General features: G+C 42.2%; 1 protein-coding gene across 5 annotated transcripts in view; it reads right to left on the reverse strand.

The window, feature by feature from the left end:
- Nucleotides 1-23,341, reverse strand: part of MICU1 (mitochondrial calcium uptake 1) — a 214,043-nt gene extending 190,702 nt beyond the window's left edge. The window contains exon 1 of one of the 5 annotated variants that reach the window (XM_074958976.1): nt 23,042-23,114. Coding sequence is in view for 2 of the 5 variants with exons in the window: in XM_074958972.1 (XP_074815073.1) it covers nt 23,135-23,271 (137 nt within the window). In the remaining 3 variants the exon portion in view is untranslated. Of the gene's footprint in view, nt 1-18,203; nt 18,345-22,911; nt 23,115-23,134 lie in introns of those variants that run through there. The other 4 variants (XM_074958975.1, XM_074958974.1, XM_074958972.1 and 1 more) reach the window with 4 other exon arrangements.
- Nucleotides 23,342-25,307: the final 1,966 nt, after the last annotated feature.

Consider the following 25,307-nt stretch of genomic DNA (forward strand, 5'->3'; position numbering starts at 1 on the left):
GTACCCTCGAGTTCAGAGTGGGGAGGAAACCCTGACTCCACCTAATCCCCATCTTCTGCAAACTAACTAATAATTTCCAATGTGGAACTGTAGCAGAAAGCTTTACTGAAATCCAGGTAGATTAGATCTACTGCATTTCTTGTGTCTTAAAAATAAACAAATCAATCAATAATCTTCTCAAAGAAAGATCAGGTTGGTCTGGCATGATCTACCTTTTGTAAAACCATGTTGCATTTTATCCTAATTACTGCTTACTTATATGCCCTTATTTACTTTCACTTTCAAAATTTGTTCCAAGACCTAGCATATAATTGAAGTCAAACTAACAGACCTGCAGTTTCCCAGATCATATTTTCCTTTCTTAGATATAGGTACTATACTAGCAATTCTCCAGGCATAGAGGACAAACCCTGAGTTTACGGATTCATTAAAAATCCTTGCTTTTGGGCTTGCAATTTCATGTGCCAGTTCCTTTAATATTCTTGGATGGAGAACATCCAGACCTCCTGATTCAGTCCTATTAAGCTTTTTGAGTTTGACTTGCACAGCCTCATTTCCATTAGACACCCTGCCACTAACCCAAAGCTCATTGTTACCCTTATTAAAAACATAATAGGCAAACATTTTGTTGAGGTGTTGGGCCATGCCTAGATCTTCATCCCATCAGTTTTTAGCAGTCCTGCTTCCTCTTTCCTTGTTTTCTTTTTGTTTATATGGCTAACGAACCTTTTACTATTGGTTTTAATTTCCTTTGCAAGGCCCAAATCTGCCTGACTTTTGGCAGTTGTTGCTTTTTTCCTACACTTTCTGACATGCAAGAGATAGCTTTCCTTGCTGATCCATCCCGCCTTCCACTCCTTGTAGGCTGCTTTCTCTTAATAACCTGTTTGAGATGCTTGTTCATCCATTTCCCTATAAATATTTTCTCCTTGTTTGGGATGCAGACTTACGATACTTTAAGTCAAAGTTGCAGAAACTAATTCCAAGCCTCCTCCACATTCAGATCCTCAAGTTCTTCAGTCCACTCCACTTCCCTAACTAATTCCCTTAATTTTTTAACATTGGTCCTTTTCAAATCAAGGACCCTAGTTGCAGACCTATTTTTGTTTATCCTTCCATTTAGTTTAAACTGAATTAGCTCATGATAACGAACCAAGGTTGTCCTCTACAACCAGTTCTTCTATGATGTCCTTGCTGCTTACCAATACTAAATCTAAAATGGTACCATCTCTTGTTGGTTTGGTGACAATTTGGTGAAGAAATCTGTTGGCTATCACATCCAGGAATATCTGGGCCCTACCATTAGTAGCACTTGTCCTTCAGTCTATAGATGGGAGACTTTCATCTCCCAGAATCACACAATTCCAAATAGTATTTATTTCATTAAAAGTATTTAAAGGAAACACTTGGTTATTAAACGGATCAATTTAACTTAAGACGACATCTAATGTGGGAATAAAATAGCAAAGATGTAGCTAACTTTGAAACCTGTTTTGTCCAATTGTTGGTCTGGTATAAATAAGATTCATAGGTATTTATTTTCCTCTCTATTTAGCATGTGCGTCATATTTATTTTTCACATTTAAACTGGTTTTAACTTTCTGATCAAATAAGTAAAGCATTTTAAGCAACTTCCCGAAGATTTATCTGACTATGTTACATAATAGCTGTGATTGGTTCTCACCTCCATACCACCCACTGATCAGCCACTTATTTCTTGAAAGCAGTCCAAACAGGTGTCCAGAATATCTAACTACTGATCATGCAGAAAGAAAGAATCCATGTATTAATTTCCTCACTAATTTGAGCAAAAATCATTGATGCCACTTCTTTTGCTAAATCGAGGCTATTCTCATAGTGCTTAATCCTTGCACCACTTAACACTAAAAGAAAAAGACTGAGGAACCCAAACACTGCTGCACAGAGAACCAGAAAGTAAATCCAGCTACAAACAGAACTGAAAGGGACTTCATTTTCAGTGTCCAAGCTGAGAGAAATGCAGAGTAGTAAAAAATACATCCGATTTTTACTAGTTTTAGTTTTAATATTTTAAGATGGTGTTAGTGAATGCAACATGATTACTGTATTTACAATATGCAATTCTGCAGATGACCTTTTCCATTTTAATACAGAGGGAAGTGGTGCTTAGCCATCAGGGAGAGCTCCTTGCCCACTTCTCAAATATTTTCTGGCTTCTATTTATGCTAAAACAAAAACTTGTGCGCTAGTTATAATGGTGAGAAAAGAAGGACCTGCAAAGCCCAGCAACAAAAAAAAAAAATCAAATAAAAAATACTTTAACACACACAGCTCAGTTGCTAGATGGAAACAAATGCATACAAAATCATAACACGCATTCTAGAGTCTAGACTTAGTTAACAAGATACTCTCACATCTTGTAGAGTATTGCTCATCCAAAATACCTGCAGCACTTTACAGCCAGGCTGACCGTGACCCTCTTTTCATGAGACAAACACATTGTCAGTTTGTTTTATTCATAAACTGGATACCCCGCCCCTCGTTTGTTTATTCCTGTAGATTTCTGGTTTTGTAGGTTTCACGGTCTCTCAGTCCACACTTGGCTCAGTATGCAAACAGGCATACCAATACACAAATGGCCAGAAGGTGTTTTCCCTCCTGCCTGAAAGGAACATTTCTGAAGTATGTCACCTCCTAGTGATCTGCCTTAACCCCAAGACCTTAAGAACACAATGATTAGTATAGATACAGAGCTCCTTAAATATCAGCTGTACATATATTTCATAATTATGTCAACCAGTAGGCTACTGGCTTTCGGTATAGACGTCACCTGCCACTCTTTGGTTAACTATTGTGTAGATATCTAAACCAAGAGAGCCCTGTGAAACCCTATGCACACAATATATCCTCTGCTAGCTGCCATCAAGAGGTCCCAGGGTCACAGGAATCCGCCGTGATCTAACCAGGACCCTTTTCCCTTTTAGGAGCATGGGAAGCATATCACCATAGGAAATAATCATCACAACTCCCAGGTTTAGAACCCATGCTTTGAAGCAGTGTGTATGTGTATGCATATGATATTTTCTACATTACAGACAGTCTCATCGAAACCTGAAAACAAAAGTTAAATTTGTAAAATCTGCAAGTGTCTTCTGTTTTATAAGCCAGTGATTCGCTGTGTATACAAGGGAAGGAAACAGGTCCTTTACGAAATTAAAAGTACACTCTGAACTCTCAGCATTTTGACATTCCAGATACATATTATTTTAGTTATCAAACTTTTTTAGACAAGAACTATACGAAACATGAACAAAAAGCTCCCTATAGAATCAAGAAAACTGATAGGCCTAATTGCTTAGTGCATTGTGTTTTGCACTAAACATGAGAAATATTGGCCAAAGAGCTTACTTGGACTCGGAGTATTCTGAAGCCAAACACCAAGTGCTTTGGCTTTTGCAAAGGCAGCAGAATATACTGTACTGTGCTTAACACTCTCTAAACTGGGTCAGTCAAAGCCTAGACCTGCCTTCCAGGGGAGATTCAGATTCTGTAGCATGCAAAACTTAATTTTCAAAAAATAGTCTCAGCAACCTTAAAAGCATACAACCGGGGCCTGTTTTACACAGTCAAACAACTGAGGTATGAAATGCCTTCATTCATCATATTAGTGTGTTAATTCTAAAGCCTGACAGCACACAGACAGATATTTAAATAACTTGAACGTGCAGTTGTATGCCTGATTGTAGTGCCCCTCAAGGCTCCAAAAACAGAACAGAAATAAAATAAACACCTATATTTTTTTTAAAAATCTCATTTTTAAGACACTCTTACAAAGAGGGAGCTGATATGCAACCTTTGAACTTTTAAGATTGGCAACACTGCTACAGATTAATGCTGGTGGTCAGCCACTGATGGCTGAAATCCCCAGTCTAGATAAGATGTTAAGGAAAAAAGTACTGTGTCTCTACAGCTTCCCAAGAACTTGGAAAGTGTTAAAATGTTACAGGAAAAACAGAAACCAAGACCTTGCATGCAAGGCAATTAAGGCAATCCTGAATGGATCTGGGACACGTACAATCGCCATTTCATATGAGATTCCTCCCCCTTAGAGGGTACATTTGGGTAAATACCACGGCAGGTGAGGTTGTGGAGGAAAGATCAAACTAACCTGGCAGTTACAAGTGAAAGACCTCACACAAAGAAGCAACTATAGCTAGAAGCAGACTAAGCAGCTGCTTAGAGCCCCAGATTTCTGTAGACTCACCCTGGTTCCCATGGGCAACAGCAGCAGATGTGGGCTGTTAGAGCTGCCCAGGGAATGGGGGAAGGGGTCAATTGCCAGCTTGGGCTCCAAGGAGCAAAAGCCGCCCCTGCCCCATTCCCAACACCAGTAGCACGACCACATGGCATGCTCCTGGGGGAACCACAAGCACTGCTGAGGCTTTGGCCTCAAGTGCAGCAACCCATTCTGACACACTGTACCTCAGGGAAACACCCTCCACCCCCATATTCAACCTTATAAAATGATTGTGTGGTATCCAATGCAAAGTTTTTCATGTCAGGTGTCTTCAGAAGGCTCATGATGCCCTGAGTATTGTTGTTATAGTAACGTTATAGGTTGTAATTTCATGTGTATAGTCATGAGGCTGAAAATGTGTCCTTGTGGCTTAAAACAAGCTCAGGCAAAAACTCTCCAAGAGCAGAGGGGCAGTTCCCACCTCATCAGGGCATGTATTAGACAAACCCAGCCCAGCCTCACAGAGACAAAGGACACTGGCCTAGGCAGCACCAAAGGATCTGTTGGACTCTCAAGTGAGTCAGTCCCCCCCCCCCCCTTCCCTTGGTCAGTTAGGGATTACAATAAGATAATGCTCACCTGACCCTGAAGACAGAGGTGCGGGGGTGGGGGGGGGGGGAGGTCTTTCTGAGTGTATCCTTCATTGATTTGAGATCTACCATACCATTCTCTCACTATAAGGGAAAACCTATAATGGCAGCAGGCCGTAAGAAAGACCCAGTTTGGGAATAAGAATCGTTCAAGAAATATATGTTTGCTGATGATGTTTTAAAGAAAGTCACACTAGTTAAAGGGTGGAAGTCACTTAAGCACTTGGATTCAGAGACTGTTCAAGTGATAATCTCACTTTTAACACCAGTAACTTCTTCTGCCGGTGTAGAAAGAATATTTTCTTCCTTTGGACTAATTCGTTCCAAATTGAGAAATCATTTGGGACCTGAAAAAGCAGGAAAACTTGAAGGTGAAGATGACTGAGTTTGCTGCAGAAGCCAATATTTTAAGTTTCTCATGTTGACCTGGCTGACACAGACGATTTACATTTTTATGTTTAAAAAATATTTCCTTTAACTATTTTAGTTAACAACTTTAACAAAAACAAACCTAATTTTAAAAAAATCTTGAACGTTTAATTAAATTCAAAAATTCATATACTTGTTTTGCTAAAATATTCTATGTTTGCTGTTGAAGAAAAAAATCCAGAATACATAACGTTGTTTTAGTTAAATAAAACAATTTAAATGTCTGTCTGGTGATGTTCTCCTCCTAATACAGCATGGCAAGAAAATCCTCCAAATATTAATGATTAACCTGTTGAATTGGCGATAGTTCACCTCCCAGTGACTTCATAAATATCTGCTTCAATTACCTTTGGTAAATGAAGTAACAAATCATTCATTTTCTGATATAGCTGTAAAACTAATTTGAAAAGTTTTCAAAATAAATAACTGTTTAAAAATGTATAGTGTGTACCCTCTAAAAATGAAACCTAAATCTATCTCTTAGTTCTGAAGCATATGTATTAAGGTTATAACAACCAACAAGAATGCACTTTTACATAGAAATCCATGATTCAATTGAGTCTTCCTGACTAGTGTTTTAAAATCAAATCCACCCTGCTTTTTTTAAAACACCATGAAGGCACACCTATCTAGATGATTTTCTGCAGAGCATATCACTAGATATATTATGTCTACAGTTTGGTTTAATCCAATTTTCTCTACGTATTTTTAATAGATCTTGTTTTGCTACAGTCCCTTAGGCTTTAGGATGAGAATTTCAAACCAACCATCACAAAGAGGTTAAACAGTCTTCAACATCTAAGAGGAGACAGTGAGTGAAGACATCTGAAAACTACTTTGCTAAGATTCTCCAGCTAAAAGAGACAAACTAAGGTCTTTTCTTTCATGAGGCATGTCATTCTAAAAGCACAGTCCAATGATGCATCAAAAATACCTAACCTAACCTAACCAGGACAACCTAACCTGACCTAAATACCTAACCTAACCTAACAAGGACAAGAAGAGAGCAAAGGGATATATAGGACAGACCCAATTTCCAAATGAGTGATGCTGAACAGTAACTAAGTGAAATCTTGTCTACACTAAAATACGTTCGCATTACCATCACCATTGCAACCTTCTAGCATGCTACCTGTAACATACCACCTATCCATAAACTCAGAACACTTGTGCACCATTGCAATAATACTTATTCTGGGTAGCTGTGTTAAAATGCTGGCGATGGTGATAATGGAAACATTAGTATAAACTACGAGCAGCACCACTGGTAGCAACAGTGGAAAACTTTAAAGAAAAAAAAATTATGTTCTGACAACAGAGCCCAGTCCAACGGGAGAAGTATTTGACGTGACTACAATTACATTGCAATGAACTCAACAGTAGGTCTCAGCAAATTCATCCAAATACATTTAACGCAACTTCTACATATAAATTTAAGATTAAATTCTTAAACCAGCGATAATGATGCATCTCTCTCACTTAAGGAATTATAGACCAAGATATGAACACTGTCTGAAACACGAACATCCTTAAATTTTCTTTGAAAGTAGGTTTTATTCTCTTTCCTTTCAGCAGAAAGAAGTCAGTTGAAATAAGCAGTACTGATAAATCTGAAATGTAACCACACTTCTCCTCCGCCTACTCAATCAAACAGAAAAAAAGACTGATTTGGAACTAAGTTCATATTAAAGGGACACTGCCAAGCAGATACAGACCTAAATTTAAGGTCTAGGCTAGGGGGGTTATTTTCAAAAAATCTAAGATCAACTGAAATATTTCCATGATGTTTTCTTTCCTATTAAAAAATATTTTGTTGGATTTAAAAAAAAGATTCCCCTTCAGTACATGCAAGCCAGCCACTGCAGGACTGTGCTAGTGCATGACAGAAAGTAAGTGAAACTCACTTAGTGAGTGAAATTCAGAGGGAACAAGTCAGCATTAATGGTATAAGAAGTCACATTTTTTTCTTGGATGTTTCCAATTTCCTAATCTGCTAGGATATTTGTTATAAGAGGTAAAGAAAATTTAGTCTTTAAAAAATTAGTTTTAAACCTGACAGTGTCCCAAAACTACCATAATTTGAGGAATGCCCTACTGTGAAAAAGTTTGCTGACATGTCTTTCTAACCCAGTGGATTCTATGAACCTGGATATCAGAAAGGCAAAATGGGAACCCTCCAGGAAGAAATTCTACTAAGAGTTTAATATGATGTATAGGGAACTCCAGAGACTCAGTCAGTCAGTAAAGAAATGATTAATGAGTTAAGTGAATCACATCATTCATTTTCCTTCAGAGCATGAAATTAAAATTTCTTGTTGAGAGTAAGGGGGGAGAGTAATGAATAGCACACAGACTTTTGCAGCCAAACTGATGATTCAGAAAGCAAGCAGTTTTAAGCCATAAATAAAGTGGGGGAGGAGGAGGTTGCATCAAAATACTTTTTAATGTGTACTAAAAAATGATACCAGAATACTTAATTTAAGGGGATGTTTTGAACCATGAGACTGATATACGATGAAAATACAGCCAAGTTATTTGGACAGAAATAAACTGGACAAATACATAAAAAGTATATAATGGGAAAACTAAGACTAAAGGAGAACGAGAGGGGCAATAAACAGGGTCTTACACATAGACTCAGATATTAAGGTCAGAAGGGACCATTATGATCATCTCGTCTGACCTCCTGCACAATGTAGGCCACCGAACCTCACCTACCCACTCCTGTGATAAACCTCTCACGTATGTCTGAGCTACTGAAGTCCTCAAATCATGGATTAAAGACTTCAAGGAGCAGAGAATCCTCCAGCAAGTGACCCATGCCCCATGCTGCAGAGGAAGGCGAAAAAACCCCAGGGCCTCTTCCAATCTGCCCTGGAGGAAAATTCCTTCCCGACCCCAAATATGGCAATCAGCTGAACCCCCTGAGCATGTGGGCAAGATTCACCAGCCAGATATCCAGGGAAGAAGTAGTAACTCTGTAGTAACTCAGATCCCACCCCATCTAACTTCCCATCACAGGCCATTGGGCCTATTTACCATGAATAGTTAAATATCAATTACTTGCCAAAACCATGTTATCCCATCATACCATCTCCTCCATAAACTTAACGAGTTTAATCTTAAAGCCATATAGGTCTTTTGCCCCCACTGCTTCCCTTGGAAGGCTTTTCCAGAACTTCACTCCTCTGATGATTAGAAACCTTCGTCTAATTTCAAGTCTAAACTTCCCGATGATCAGTTTAATCCATTTGTTCTTGTGTCCACATTGGTACTGAGCTTAAATAATTCCTCCCCCTCTCCAGTATTCATCCCTCTGATATATTTATAGAGAGCAATCATATCTCCCCTCAGCCTTCTTTTGGTTAAGCTAAACAAGCCAAGCTCCTTGAGTCTCCTTTCATAAGACAGGTTTTCCATTCCTCGGATCATCCTAGTAGCCCTTCTCTGTACCTTTTCCAGTTTGAATTCATCCTTCTTAAACATAAGAGACCAGAACTGCACACAGTATTCCAGATGAGGTCTCACCAGTGCCTTGTGTAACAGTACTAACACCTCCTTATCTCTACTGGAAATACCTCGCCTGATGCATCCCAAAACCGCATTAGCTTTTTTCACGGCCACATAACATTGGCGGCTCATAGTCATCCTGTGATCAACCAATACTCCAAGGTCTTTCTCCTCCTCCGTTACTTCTAATTGATGCGTCCCCCGCTTATAACTAAAATTCTTGTTATTAATCCCTAAATGCATGACCTTACACTTCTCACTATTAAATTTCATCCTATTACTATTACTCCAGTTTACAAGGTCATCCAGATCCTCCTGTATGATATCTCGGTCCTTCTCTAAATTGGCAATACCTCCCAGCTTTGTATCATCCGCAAACTTTATTAGCACACTCCCACTTTTTGTGCCAAGGTCAGTAATAAAAAGATTAAATAAGATTGTTACCAAAACCGATCCCTGAGGAACTCCACTGGTAACCTCCCTCCAGCCTGACAGTTTACCTTTCAGTATAACCCGCTGTACTCTCCCTGTTAACCATTCCTTATCCACCTTTCAATTTTCATATTGATCCCCATCTTTTCCAATTTAACTAATAAATCCCCATGTGGCACCGTATCCAACGCCTTACTGAAATCTAGGTAAATTAGATCCACTGCGTTTCCTTTGTCTAAAAAATCTGTTACTTTCTCAAAGAAGGAGATCAGGTTGGTTTGGCATGATCTACCTTTTGTAAAACCATGTTGTATTTTGTCCCAATTAACCTTCACCTCAATGTCCTTAACTACTTTCTCCTTCTAAATTTTTTCCAAGACCTTGCATGCTACAGATGTCAATCTAACAGGCCTGTAGTTATCCGGATCACGTTTTTTTCCCCCTTTCTTAAAAATAGGAACTATGTTAGCAATTCTCCAGTCATACGGTACAACCCCTGAGTTTACAGATTCATTAAAAACTCTTGCTAATGGGCTTGCAATTTCATGTGCCAATTCCTTTAATATTCTTGGATGAAGATTACCTGGGGCCCCCAATTTAGTCCCATTAAACTGTTCGAGTTTCGCTTCTACCTCAGATATGGTAATATCTGCCTTCATAGCCTCATTCCCATTTGTCATGCTACCATTATCCCCAAGATCCTCATTAAAGACTGAGGCAAAGTATTTGTTTAGATATTGGGCCATGCCTAGATTATCCTTAACCTCCACTCCATCCTCAGTGTTTAGCGGTCCCACTTCTTCTCTCTTTGTTTTCTTCTTATTTATATGGCTATAGAATCTTTTACTATTGGTTTTAATTCCCCTTGTAAGGTCCAACTCTACTTGACTTTTAGCCTCTCACTTTATCCCTACATATTCTGACCTCAATAAGGTAGCTTTCCTTGCTGATCCCTCCCATCTTCCACTCCCTGTATGCTTTCTGCTTTTTCTTAATCACCTCTCTGAGATACTTGCTCATCCAGCTTGGTCTACAACTCCTGCCTATGAATTTTTTCCCCTTTCTTGGGATGCAGGTTTCCGATAGCTTCTGCAGTTTTGACATAAAGTAATCCCAGGCCTCCTCTGCCTTTAGATCTATAAGTTCTTCAGTCCAATCCACTTCCCTAACTAATTTCCTTAGTTTTTGAAAGTCAGCCCTTTTGAAAATTAAAAACCCTAGTCACAGATTTATTTTTGTTTATCCTTCCGTTCAGTTTGAACTGAATTAGCTCATGATGACTTGAACCAAGGTTGCCCCCTACAACCATTTCTTCTATGAGGTCCTCACTACTCACCAAAACCAAATCTAAAATGGGATCCCCTCTTGTCAGTTCAGCAACTACTTGATGAAGGAATTCATCAGCTATCGCATCTAGCGAAATCTGAGCCCTATTATTATTGCTAGCACTTGTCCTCCAGTCTATATCTGGGAAGGTAAAGTCTCCCATGATCACGCAGTTTCCATTAGTATTTACTTCATTAAAAACATTTTAAAAAGGCTCTATCCATATTGTGGCAAATTGCCAGCACTACTACGATGGGTCTCCCGCTATCTCTTCTTGCCCCTGAACTGGGGTATTAACTGCCCCACTAGTGTCCTAGAAGAGGGGAGTGGAGTGCAGAGGGAGGGACCTGGGCCCGCCCTCTACTCCGGGTCCCAGCCCAGGGGCCCTAGGGATAGTGGTAAACCACTAGAACTAGTGGTTCCTTCCCCTGGGCTACTTCCCTCTCCTGCCCTTCAACTTATGGGGCTTCCTGCCCTCCCTCTGCACAAACCAGGTGTCCCTTTACCGAGGGTCTTGGTCTTCTTAGCCCACCACAGCACTTCTCCAAACTCTCCTCTGCTCCAAGACCAATCCACTCTGCTCTCTGCTCCAACACCAATCCACTCTGCTTCAACTCCTCCTCTTGTCTGATTGAAGCAGGGGTTTTTTATCATGTCACAATATCCAAATTAGATCCCGGCGGTCTATAGCACACCCCAAGCACTATCACAGGGGAGGCTCTAGCAGTTTTCTTCCCCAATGTGATTTTTGCCCAGACAGACGCTGTCTTATCCATTCCATCGCTTCTTATTTCTTTATATTCTACCTCATCATTGATATACAATGCTACTCCACCACCTTTGCCTTTATTTCTGTCTTTCCTAAACAGCACATACCCTTCAATACCTGTAGTCCAGTTATGACTACTATTCCACCATGTTTCTGTTATCCCTATAATATCTGGTTTCACTTTCTGCACCAGTAGCTCTAGTTCCTTCATTTTGTTACCTAGGCTACTCGCATTGGTGTACAAACATATTAATTTTTTCTGTTTGGCCTCACTCACATTCTTTACCCGATTAGGCATGGACATTCTACAGCCAGTATGACCTATTAGACTGGTATCCACACTGCCCTTCCTCCTTATGTCCATTCTCCTACCCACGGCTGTATCCTTTCTTACTTTGTTTTCTTCCCTCTCAATGTTAAAATCCGGCGTGGAGATTACCTGGACATCTCCCAACCATCTCCCCCAAATTCCTAGTTTCAAGCTCTCTTAATCAGTTGTGCCAGCCTCCATCCTAGAAGTCTATTTCCTTCCCTACTCAGATGAAGTCCATCCCAAGAAACTGTCCTCTGTCCATGAATGCCTCCCAGTGGCCATACATCCCAAAGCCCTCCTTATAGCACCACTGCCTGAACTATCTGTTGATACTCATAATCTTGTCACACCTTTGTTGCCCTTCTCTAGGAACAGGCAGAACCCCACTGAAGATCACCTGAGCCTTGATTTCCTTAAGTGTCTTCCCCAGCCTGGCATAGATTCTTGCTGGAACGTATCAAGAGAGACTATCGGTATCATCTGTTCCTACATGAAGGACCATCAGTGGATTCTTTCCCTCTCCCTTTAGGATCCTCTTCAACCTCAGGTCCACATGCTGTATCTTAGCACCTGGAAGACAGCACACCGTTCTATTCTCTGGATCAGCTCTGATTCCAGGCCTGTCCATTCTTCTCAGTAAGGAGTCCCCGATCAAGTAGACCTGCCTTTTCCTGGTGACGGTGCGATTCTCCGGTCTATCCCCTATTCCCTCTGGCTGCAAGTTCTTTCCATTCCTATTCTCCCTTGTAATCCTCTTCAACCCATCCTGTATCCTCCTGGGACTCATATTTGGTGTAGTCTCCATTGACTCTTCCCCTTTTCCTATAGGACTAGCTGATCTTTTCTTCTTCCTTGCCCTTCCACCTTCAGTGACCACCTGCTGAGCCCCTTCTTGAGCTCTATTTCTCCTTCACTAGCCCGTCTTTTCCTCTGCCTGGTTCTCTTAATCACATGCTTCCACTGTCCATTTTCTTCACCCAGCAGTCTCCCTTCAAAGTTCTTCGGTCCTGCTTCCATCTGCAAGTCTGAGTTTTTCCCTTCAGCCGCCTCATGTCTCTGCTCCATAATCTGCTCGAACCCCCTTCTAAACTCAACCAGACTTTCCACCTGCATCTCCAATCCTCGGATCTTTTCTTCCATCAGCTCTATCAGATGGTACTTCATGCAGACAAAACTCTTTCCAGGTACACCCTCCAGGATGATGTACATACTGCAGCTTCCACATCCAGTCATCTTCATTGTGTCTTCCACTACTTGGGTCACTCCCATTGCTGCCTCTGTATCTGTCATAGCCTTCCCACCTAAATCTTGTTAATCTTCTCCTCCAACAGAATTCCCACTCAAACTCCCCTGTTTACAGCTCTGTTTGCTGGCTCCTGTGCCGCTGCAGCTGTAATGCTGTGGTTTGGAATTCCTAGTAAACATGTTCCTGACCCCATATTTGCAATATAAGATATTGGTTGATGTTGGTTTCTCAGGTACAGCATATTATAGGCTTTGCAATACTGATCAAGATCCATTGCTACAGTGATCTACCTGCTAAATCCTGTTGAATTAGGATCAGAGCATATGGGATGACTGAAGAAAAGAACCTTTCCTCGGTTAGGTTTTACCAGTCCTGGTTATGAGCCCAAATAACTGAGTTGGTACAGCATCTGACTTTTAATGTAAGGTTTCATGGTTCAAGATCCTTTTTATGCAATATTATTTAAGGAAAGATGGTCCAGTGGCACCAGCATGGGACTCAGGAGATGTGGGTTTGATTTCCTGCTGTGCCAGACTCCCTTGTGTGACCTTGAGCAAGTCACTTAATTGCTCACCAGGAAGTTGTGAAGATGCAGGCTAAAGATTGTGAGGAGCTCAAATACTATGGTGATGAAGGCAATATAAACACAAAAGATAGGTTAGTCTAATCATATGCATATTGTCAGTCTCTCCTGTGTAATATGGTCATGCAGCCAAGTCACTTGCTGCATAATTGCCGAATATTTTAATTGTTCTATTGTACGGCTCAAGAATCGAAACTTTAATTTGAAAAAAATTAAGTCCCTATTCCTTATCCTTGCTTATTAAACAGAATCAAGATAAAAGTACAAATCATCAGGTATTCCCAAGCTCTGCTTGGTGCACCTGAGAAGTATAATTGACTTTACAATCTCTAGTCCCCCACCCTCATCTTGAAGAAGCCAATATCTGGCTTGGTTCTTTCTCAGCACAAGTTAGAATAACTCTGGGACATTCCACCAATCCCAGATAACCAGAGCATAAGTGTGCTCCACCAACAACCCCAACACACTAATTACACAGCGGGGTGAGCAGAAGCAGTAACAAGTAGCCTAGAGAACGGATCCTCTTCCAACAAGGGGAATCCTCAGCAACTCCATTCGGGCAATTCCACCCTGCGACACAAAAGGGAATGAGCAGAAGACAAATGTGCTTACATGTGCTGGAGTTTTTTTTAGTTGGAGTAGCAGAAGTAGGGGCAGCTAGCTGCAGTGGTGGACAGGGGAATGAAGAATTGTAGTTACTGTGCAGCAGCACAGAAATTAGAAAATAGAGCTGAAAGCCGGGGGGAGGAGTGAGAGTTTCCTTTTTGGCAGCAGCTTAGGAGGGAAGACTATGACAGCAGCAGGAGGTAGCAATGGTAGAGACCCGAGGAATGAAAGAGACAATGAAGATAACTGGATATAAAAGCTGTGGCACATACATTGTTCTGGAGAGGGTACCTAAAAAGTGATTCATTTGTATTAAGTGCAATCTGATAGATCTGATACAAGAGAAGATTTGAGGTTTGGAGATGCAGTTAGAAACTATAGCTGAGTTTTGAAGGGGATTTGAGAGGATAGAGGGAAGGAAAGGAGGAGCCTGAAGGGAAGCCTCCAGACTTGTAGACGCATGCTAGACCAGAGAACTGTGAGGGTAGACTGCTGGATTAAGAAAGTGAACAGTGAAAGCATGTGACTATGAGAACAAAGGCAGAGGAACAGACCAACTAGTGAAGAAGAAAGAGCTGAGAACATGTTTGCTAATTTGGAAAAAGAAGGGGAGAGATAGGCAGCAACAGAAGATGGGAGAGAAGGAAGAAGAAAAAAGCGCTAGTCCTACAAGAAGAGGGTAAGAGACAATGGAGATAGCCAGAGGATGACTCGCTGAAGATTGCAAGAGAGAACAGAAGGCAATATGACTTGCACCCAGAAAGAACAGAAGGGGGAAGGCCAGAGAATTGCACCAACACTGGAAGAAGCAGATCTACATGACTGGGACCTCCCGACTAAGAACAGACAAGCCTGTCACCAGAACTTATCTGGAGAATAGAAGGATGTCCTGTTTGCCAGGAGCGAAGATATAGTATGCGGACCTGAAGCTGAAGAGGATCCAAATGGAAGCTGGAAAGAATCCACAGACTGCTTCCCACATGAAGGACAATGATATTGCTAGATTATTACGGTATGCATCATCAAGGAAGACTATGCCAGGCTGAGGAAGATGCTTAAAGAAATGGAGGTTCAGGTGATCTTCACTGGGATTCTACCTCTCCCTGAGGAGAAAAGTGAAGACAAGACAACATGCTGATCAACAGATGGCTCAAGCAATGGTGCCATAGGGAGCAGTTTTGTGGTATTCGACCACTGGCAGGCATTCACGGGCAGAGGACTGTTCTTATGTGTTGGATGTCACCTGAATAAGGAAGGAAACAGCCTTCTGGGCTGGAGGTTGGCACATCTAATTACAATCTTTAAACTAGGAATTTGGGGGAGACAGCTGGGAGATGCTTACATAATTACCATGCCTGATTCTACTATGGAGCAAGAAGAAAATCAACTGGGAGGATACAGCAATGGAGAAAGGAACAACAGAGGGTAGGAGAATGGTCAAGAGGAAAGATAGTGCCAATACCACTGACAGTAACAGTCAGGTAGGCAATACAAGCAAAAAAATGACTGCACCTAATTGGACAAAGAATCTGGCTGAGATCAAAACAGAAACAGCTAAGATGTTTGTACACAAATGCAGAGGGCCCAGGTAACAAAATTAGATGACCTCCTGAGGTCCCTTCCAACCCTGATATTCTATGATTCTATGTGGAGCAGAGCAGGGGATGGAAATCACACCCCTAACCAACATATCTGTACTAGGGCGTTTGCTAGCGTAGAAACAGTTATACAAGCAAAAAGGCCAGTATAGTTTATTTTGCTTAAGGAACTGGTATAAGCTATACCAGCCAAAGAGTGCTGTTGCTGGTACAAGCTGCACCTCCACTAGCTAGGCAATGTCTACACTAGAGCGCTTACAATGGCATAACTTACAGTATAGTAGCGCCAGTGAAAGATTTCTCATGTAGCTGCTCTATGCTGACAGGAGAGAGCTCTCCCATCAACATAATTAAACCATCTCCAAGTAACGGCAGTAGCTATGTCAGCATGAAACACTCTCCCATCAACAGAGTGCTGTCCACACCGGCGCTTCTGTTGGCATAACTTATGTCACTCGGGGTGTGTTTTTTTCACGCCCCTGAGTGACATAAGTTATACTGACCAATGTGCTATGGTAGATATAGCTTTGGAAGGACTGGCAGTGTATCTATGCTGGTATAGCTACCTTGGCAAATCCTTCCTAGTTTAAACAGACCCATGGTATTTTTGTGGTTTTGAGTTAATATCACAGGATCCCTTTATTAAAAAGCTACACTGACTCTGATCCAAGAGTGAAAGCACTTACTTCTCCATTCCAAGATTTACACAGCATTTTCATACCAAGTGTGTGATTCATAGAGTCCAAGGCCAGAAGGGACAATTGTGAATATTTAGTCTGACCTCCTGTAGAACACAGGCATCAGAACTTCTCCCAAATAATTCCTAGAGCAGATCCTCTAGAAAAACATCCATTATTGTTTAATAATCATCAGTGATGCAGAGCAACTCTTGATAAATTATCCCAATAGTTAGTCACCCCCGGCTGTCAAAAATTTATGCCTTATTTCCTGTCAGAATTTGTCTAGCTTCGACTAACAGCCAAGTGGATCATGTTACATGCTAGATTGAAAATCTCATTATTAAATATTTGTTCTCCATGTAGATACTCACAGACTGTGATCAAGTTACCGCTTAACCTTCTCTTTAAGCTAAAGAGATTGAGCTCCTTGAATCTATCGCTAAAAGGCACGTTTTCCAGTCCTTTAATCATTCTCATGGCTCTTCTCTGAACTCTTTCCAATTTATCAACATCCCCTTCTTGAATTGTGGGCACCAGAATGAGATAGTATTCCAGCAGCTGTTGCACCGATGCCAAATACAGAAGCAAAATAACCTCTCTACTCCTACCTCAAGATTCCCTTGGTTATGCATCCTAGGATTGTTTTAGCTCTTTTGGTCACAGCATCACAGTGGGAGTTCACATTGAGCTGAATATCCACCCCAAATCTTTCTCAGAATCACTGCATCCCAAAATAGAGTCCCCCATCCTGTAAGTATGATCTACATTCTTTGTTCTTAGATGTATACATTTAGCCATATTAAAAATGTGTATTATTTGCTTGTCCCCAGTTTATCAAAAGAACCAGGTCACTCTGAATCAGTGATCTGTCCTCTTCATTATTTGCCACTTCCCCCATTTTTAGGTATTCTGCAAAAGTGATGATTTTATGTTTTCTTCCAGGCCATTGATAAAAAAAAATATTAAAAAACAGAGTCAAGAACCAATCCCTGTGGGATGCCACTGGAAACATACTCACTTGATGACTCCCCGTTTACATTTATATTTTGAGACCTATCAGTTAGCTAGTTTTTGATCCATTTAATGTGTGCCATCTTAATTTTATATCATTCTGATTTTAACCAAAATGTCATATGGTACAATGTCAAACACTGTACAAAACAGAAAACCCATGATCAAATTAGTCAAACCTACCACCCAATGAATGTATTTTATGAAATAATAAATTGTTTTATTAAAACACAGCATTAGCATGTCCGGTCATAAGCTGTGAGGGGAAAAACAAAACTATTTTTCACTTGCTACGGTCAGATTTTGCTTTTATTGATTCTAATTAAGGCTACAATTTGGTCACGGAGGTCGCGGAAGTCATGGAATCCGTGATTTCCGCAGACCTCCATGACTTCAGTCTGCAGCGGCTGGGAGCTACAGGCTACCCTCACCTCCTGCAGTGGCCAGGAGGTTCGGGGTCCCCCTGCCGCCTGGAAGTGGGGGGAAAGTCCCCCACAGCTCCCCAGCCACCGCAGGCAGCGGAGGGAATCCCCCAGCAGTTCCCCAGCCACCACAGGTGGTGTTGGGGGGAGGGGGCAATGCCCTGGCAGCTCCCCAACCGCCACAGGCGGGAGTCCCTCCCAGCCACAGCAGGGCAGGGTGCTGCACCTTCCTCCCTCCCCCTTTTTGTCACGGACACTTTTAGTAAAAGTCAGGGACAGGTCACAGCTTCCGTGAATTTTTGTTAATTGCTCGTGACCAGTCCCTGACTTTTACTAAAAGCGTCCATGACAAAATCGTAGCCTTAATTCTAATGACTATTTATGATCACAAATGAGATGACGGCATACTTACAAGTCTGTCTGCAAGGATTTGATTGCTCTTTCCTCTACAAAAACAATGTCATCTTTATTTTACCTGCTCCTTTTCAAAAGGCAAGTCTAAATGCAGGCTGGGTGTGTGACACCTCAAGACCAAACCACAGGCACATTAATCTTCAAAAAAAAAAAAAAAAAAAAATTATACACTACAGTATATAATAGCAGTTTCAACATTTTGAGGGGAAAAAGAAAGCTTGTGTCACTGACCATCTCATCTTGACAGCATAGCTACCAATTGCTGTAGAACAACTGGTTTGTGAATGTGTAGTAAGATCTAATAAAGCAGTACAAAAAAAAACTAAAAACGCAACCGCTTTTCAATATTAAAATATAATTTATACTGCAAAAACTCCTAAAGGGGACATATTGTGTAGGAAAGTCAGATAGGTTTTACTTTTCCAAGGCTTTAGAGTATGGTTCTACTCTGAACCATGACGATATAAAAATAACCTCGAACTCATCAGATCAGTTTTCTGTGAATATTCAACACCGCATATGCCTACTTTACAGACCAATTTTATTTTACTTCCACTATCCCAGGAAGAGTCAACACAGCTATGAGACTGAGCTGCATTCTATTCCTTCTTGTGCATCGACCAAAGTATTTACCAAGTACCAATTGCAGAGCACACTTATTATGGTGAACAACCTCAATAAAAACAAACTATGGGGTTACACAACTGTCCAACACCACAATTTAGCTCAATTTTTTTTAACAGCTGATAACATGCAAGAAGAAAATAACCACTTCCACATCTTAGGCTGAGTTTATAGGGTTGGCAGTTTCTCAAAGCTTTTTTACTTGTACACTAAGTACATCTAATGTGCAAGTTTTGAGGATAGATTAAAAGTATTTAAAAATTTTAAATCAATTTTAAATGTAATAATATTTTTAAACAATGCTTTAAGTTGCCAAAATAAATGTTTGCTTGTGCCTTAAGCTTCCTAGTTGTTAGCAGAATTTCAGATTTTACACAGATTCTTTTCTATGAATTGTCACTCTTAAAATGCCCTTCTACGCTGAAAACGGCACGTTCAGAGTCTTTACTGAGAGAATACATACTCAAACACAAATAGATAAGCAAATAGCCTGGTCTTTATGCAACCAACACTGCCTTCTAATATATGGAATTTCCACAAGTCAAGGAAGCTCAAAGACTCCAACTAGGCTATACTCCATCAGGGTCTGCAGTTTGAAATCAATGGGACTTCTGCTTTTAAGACACTAGAGTGTTGAAGAAGTCCCAATCTTTGGAGTTAAACTTTAGGTCCCTGTTTTTGAAGATTTTGGCTTGTGGATACAAAAAAAGTTCACAACAATTAAGTTGCAAGTCTAACTAACTTGTTATTATTAACACTAAGGCAATTTCATTTTCAAGTATTAAAGATTTTATGCCACTAAGAAAAGTCTTAAATAAAAATGCAATTATAGCCCCTGTTGCTGCAAACACTTATTCACAAGCATGAGTAATCCCACTGAAATCAATGGGACTAATCACACAATAAAGTGTTTGCAGAATCAGGAAATTAATTTTCAATATTTTGTTTTGCACCTATAGTAGTTCTGTAAAATTCAAATAAGATATCTTACCAGTAGTGGTCGGTCATAAAAACAAGAAGCATTATAAATTTTAAACTGATGGTGCAATTGCAAAAAAATTCAATTTTGTTTTACATATGTTAGATTTTTTTTTAAATTAAGAGTTTTTAATCATGATTTAATCAGTGATTTAAAGAACTCCACCCTGACTGAGACACAACAGAGATGGAAACCCATGTCATTTTTACAAAGTCGCTTTTTAGTTTTAAATGTGTATATTTAGTTTGTATTCTGGACAGAGTATTTCAGTGGGCGTCAGTCTTAATGCTAGTTACAACTCCATATCAACCTTATACTGTAAATAGATAAATGGCATTATCCAGTTTAACAAGATGGGTTTCCAAGCAGCAGGAAAGTAGGAACCTAGTTTTATTCCTAGGTAAAGCACAAAGTACCCAAAAGGAAGCCAGCACAGTTTCATCTCATCTAGATTAAAATAGGACAGAAGTGTTCCCATTCTGTGCTGAGGGACATCCCCAAAATGATTATGTAATACAGCTGTATTTAGTGGTGGCATTGGAGATTGTAATCTCTTTGGAACAGGACTGTGTATTCCTATGTGTATATAGCACCTGGAACAATCCAATACAATTCTGATTAAAATAGTGTCCAGAGCCCCCATTATATTAATGTTGACAAGCTACCCCAATAATAAAAGGCAAAATGTACATATCCCTAAATAATTTGAAAGGAAAAGGAATGAAACAAAAAAGTTACTGAATATAAGGTTTAGCCAGCTTTCTTAAAAGGGAATTACTATTACCTTGGCAGTATTGGGGACTAAAGTCCTATCCATTAAAATTAGTGCAGCATTGACAAGAGACAAGCTAATTTCTTTTTCCAACCTATGTGCCCTTGTTACAGAATGAGCATCTCCAGGTTCTGTCACTCATCCTTCCTGATAAACAATGTCAGTTAGGATGCTGAACTTCCACCACCAGTTCATTTTACATGGACAACTGAGTAATCAAATGATGATAACTTCTGATCACTTGCAATCTTGACTGGATGTGAACTGATTAACCTGCTTCCCCTTACAGTAATTTTTGCAAATGATATTCTTATTGTAATGCTAGGTTTGGCTAGGCACCAGTCATAACTCTGTCCAATGGTGAAGACTTTCAGGAAGTAGGGTTGGGGTTTTTGCCTTCTCCTCTAGAGCTGTGGCATGAACCCTCCATGAAATACCACTATGTCTCCAAAACTTCAACATCAGTGTCCTTTTTCAGACTTTTTTCCTTCTTTATCAATACTTACTTCTCTGCTCCTTGGAAACCCAGCTTATTGAACTGGATAATGCCATTGATCTATTTACACAAGGGCTCTCAATCTTTCCAGACTACTGTACCCCTTTCAGGAGTCTGATTTGTCACCCACTTAAAAACTACTTGCTTACAAAAGCAGACATAAAAATACAAAAGTGTCACAGCACACTATTAATGAAAAAATGCTTACTTTCTCATTTTTACCATATAGTTATAAAATAAAGCAACTGGAATATAAATACTGTAACTTACATTTCAGGGTACGGTATATAGAGCAGAATAAATAAGTCATTGTCTGTGTGAAATTTTAGTTTGCACCGACTTTGCTGGTGCTTTTTATGTAGCCTGTTGTAAATCTAGGCAAATATCAAGGTGAGTTGATGCACTCCCTGAAGACCTTTGCATACTCCCAGGGGTACACGTACCCAAGTTGAGAACCACTGATTTACAGTATAAGGTTGATATGGAGTTGTAACTAACATTAAGGCTGAAGGCCACTGAAATACTCTTCCCAGAATACAAACAAAATATACTCATTATTTAAAACTGTAAAATTAGTGGCCTCGAGGGCCAAATAGGATTGTTATTCTATTGGCCAGCGGTCCCCAAACTGTGGGGCACAGAGGAACATTTGAGGGAGGAGGATAGGGCGCACCACCCAGCCCCACTCTGCTCCCAGTGTCACTCCAGCTCAGGCTTCTGCCCCTGGCTGCTGATTGCCACTCCAGTGAGGGTTTGTGGGCGGATGGATGGACTCCATTACGAGTAAGGGGGGAGAGGTGCAACAAAAAAAGTTTGAGGACCACTGCTATAGGCAGTGTTGCTTGAAAGAGCCATATACTATATTTGAAGATGGAGAATAAAGGGACGTTTGTTTTAGAACAGGACGGTTTACTTTTAAGATTGCCCCAATGGAATAATCTTGGACTTCACTCATACTAGGTCTGCAACTTGGGTCACTTTTCTGAATGCTGTTGAGTTACCTATTCAAGAGGCACAACATGAGGAAAAGATTTCTTACAATATCATTAAAGTCACATATCCTGAAAATATTAGAACAATTTAGAGGATATATTCTACATAAAGAACTCAAAATATGCAATTTAATTAATCAGTGCTTGGAAAATCCACTCACCTACTTACCTTTTGCAAGCAGGAAGTGTTATCTGTCAAGTATGGGAATCATGCTTTTCTAAAGAGGTTAAGCTTTCATTTTTAAAATAGCTTCTAGAACTTATAATTTTTTACAACTATCTTCCCCCTATATGGTCCTTATCCCTTTCTGAAAGTGAGTGTAAGCAGTGCTGACAACTCAGTGACTCAGCTGACGATCAGAGGTTTCCCAAGCAGCAGAGTGAAGCTGTCTTGTTAGTTTCCTTTGCAGCTCACAGGATTCTTTAAGAGGAGCACTGAAACTGACCAGTCTGGTTACTTTTGCTTCTTGGAAGGGCCAAGCCCCAGAGAGAGGCACTGCAGCTGGGGGAAGAGACCCCACACTCCCGACACTGGGACAGGCAGCTGAGATGTGGGGTGGAGGGGGTATGGCCAAGTTTATCCCCAAGTAGGAGGAACCCCTCTATCCTCCCACATCCCAGCAGCTAGGCTGGACTGTTGTCCCCTGCCCCAGCGGCTGTACCCGGCCTCTGGCACTGGGCTGTGGACAATGGGACCAGCCCCCAGGCCCCCCACTTTCCCCTCTATCATGACCCTACGAGTGAATGGCAGCCCTCTGACAAGTCAGGACCCCCAGCGCTCCTCTGAGGGCGGCCCCCAGCCGCCTCCCCCCGCAGACCCCTCAACCCATTGCTGACACGCACCGAGCTTCCTCCGCAAAGGCTGCGGCAAACCGGGCCCGCAGACTGGGATGGGGGGATGTGACGGAGCAGCAGAGGGCACCGACCCACCCGGCCCGCCCCACCGCGGAGAGTCACGGTTCACCACAGAGACCTCTGTGCCCTCTCGGTGCATTCGGCTCTGTGAATACAGCCCCTGCCTCAGGAGGTTGCGGCGCGCGCGGGGTGCGGGGCCGGCCGCTCTTACCCGCTGTCCCGGGCTCCGCAGCGACGGCGCCACGGTCCCCTACCCCAGCAACCAGCTCCGCCTTCCCTAGTACAGAGAAAACTGGAGCGGCGGACAGAAAGGCCCCGCCCCCGCCGCTCTTCCGTAGGCAGAGGCATGCTGGGATGGCGGCGGACCAGACCCAGGGCGGGACGGTCCGTCGCTGCGCTGTAGGACTGTGGAGCTCTGCCGTTGCCTGCGCCTTGACTTCCGCCTCTCTGTGACGGCATTGTCAGGCAAGACCCACGCGTGATGACGTCTCCATGTGATGTCATAGCGTGTGCATTCTGGGGCGCCCAGCCTGCTGGACGTGAACCTCTTTACCAATGTGCATCTTGGGAGCTGGGGCGTCCTGAGCTCAGGGACGTTTCCTTTGGCTTCCCCGCCTGCCTGGCCCCTCTCCCTGGAGGTGGAAGCGTGTAACTGGCCCGGGGCTGTGTGTAGTGAGGATAATACCTTGCACCCGCCAAAGAGGGATCCCGAAGATATTGCTTAACTCAGGAGACAGTCACCTTGAAATCTAATCAACTTCAAAAAAATTAGTAAAACATAGTTTCACATACTACCTCAGCCCCCAGTCTTCCCTGCTAGTTTCTGTGCCTTTGCAATCACATTTTTCTATGTTTTTTTTTTAAATCTATCCTTTGTTATTGTGTGAGAGATGCACAAATGGACCAGGAGAAACTAACACTCCAGTCTGCACTACATCTGCATGTGTGGACCCCGAGCCCATGCAGAGCTCATTGCAAGCAAGGCCATATGCAGAATACGCAGCTGTGTAGGGCACCAGGAAATTTAGGGCACCAAATTTCCTGGTGCCCTACACAGCTGCGTGCTGCTCCAGCAGTCAGCCTGATCCCCCAGCTGGCTGAGCCTGCCAGGAAAGCTACCCCTGCCCCTGCTCTGCCCCCACCCCGCCTTTTCCCCAAAGCCCCCGCCCATGTCCGCCCCCGCCATGTCTTTTCGCCAAAGCCCCCACCGCTGCTCCGCCCTAGCCCCACCCTCACTCCACCCCTTCCCCTGAGCTACGTGCAGGGAAACTGCAGCAGGGGTCGGCATGCCCTGCACTCACCAGGCGGCAGGAAGTGGAACAACCCGGTCCCAGCCTGCTCCGCTCCGCTGGCGCCCAGCCGCGCCGCCGGTGAGTGCTGGGGAGCAGTTCCCCCCTGCCCACCAAGTCCCAAGGCTGGGAGCCAGGGGAGCGGAGCAGGTTGGGGCCGGGTCACTCCACTTCCCGCCGCCCCCTGACTGTGGTATCGGGCCGCCCAGCAATCACCAGGTGGCAGGAAGTGGAGCGACTCAGCCCCAACCCGCTTCACCAGCTCATGCTGGGGGGCGGTTCCCCCTATCCCCCAAGCCTTCTCCTACCCCCCCCCAGACCTTGGGCACAGACCCCGCCCACAACACTTTCCCTCTAAGCTGTGCACGTGTGCGCGCACACACCAATCCTAAACCCTGCGCACACGGCGAAACACTGCACGCACAAAAATTTGCACAGAAGCACAAAAATTTGAACAGAAGACATTTTTTGTACACATGGCCTGTCAAAAGTTTGCACAGAAGAAATTTTTTGTGCACACGGCCTGTCAAAAATTAGAGGGAACATTCCCCACAGAGGCCTGGGGCCAGGCTGCGTAGGGCACCACAATGTCTAGGGACGGCCCTGATTGCAAGATCAGGCTCTAACTGACAATATACAAAGTGCATCAGAGCTTTGCAAGGTTTGAATTTCTAAGAATTATTGTGTTTCTTCTTCCCATTTTGAAAGTCAAAGATTTCTTTTAAAAGCCATTCCAGGTCACAAGTAGTTCAGGTTAGCACAAATCAGTTGCAAATACTGAAAATGACTATACATAAAGTGCTGTCAAAATGTACAGTGAAGAAACTGGAAGAAATAGGGGAAAATATGGGACGGCAGGATGCCAGCTGTCTTTAAAGATGGAAGTACGAGGCTTCTGCTTGAGAAACAGTCTCCTGACAAGAACTACCTTGTTTCAAAACTCCCTTTCTCTATCTGTTGCAAAGTTTTGTACTAGCTCCTATCACCATAGGTAGTATCTAAGCACCTTGTTATGGAAAACATTGTTCAGAAGGTTACAGGAAGCAAGACAATGCTAGCAAAATCTGGAGTCTGGACCTCAGTCATTCTGGTTTC

Source organism: Natator depressus, chromosome 7 (assembly GCF_965152275.1).
Source record: "Natator depressus isolate rNatDep1 chromosome 7, rNatDep2.hap1, whole genome shotgun sequence".
NCBI lineage: Eukaryota > Metazoa > Chordata > Testudines > Cheloniidae > Natator > Natator depressus.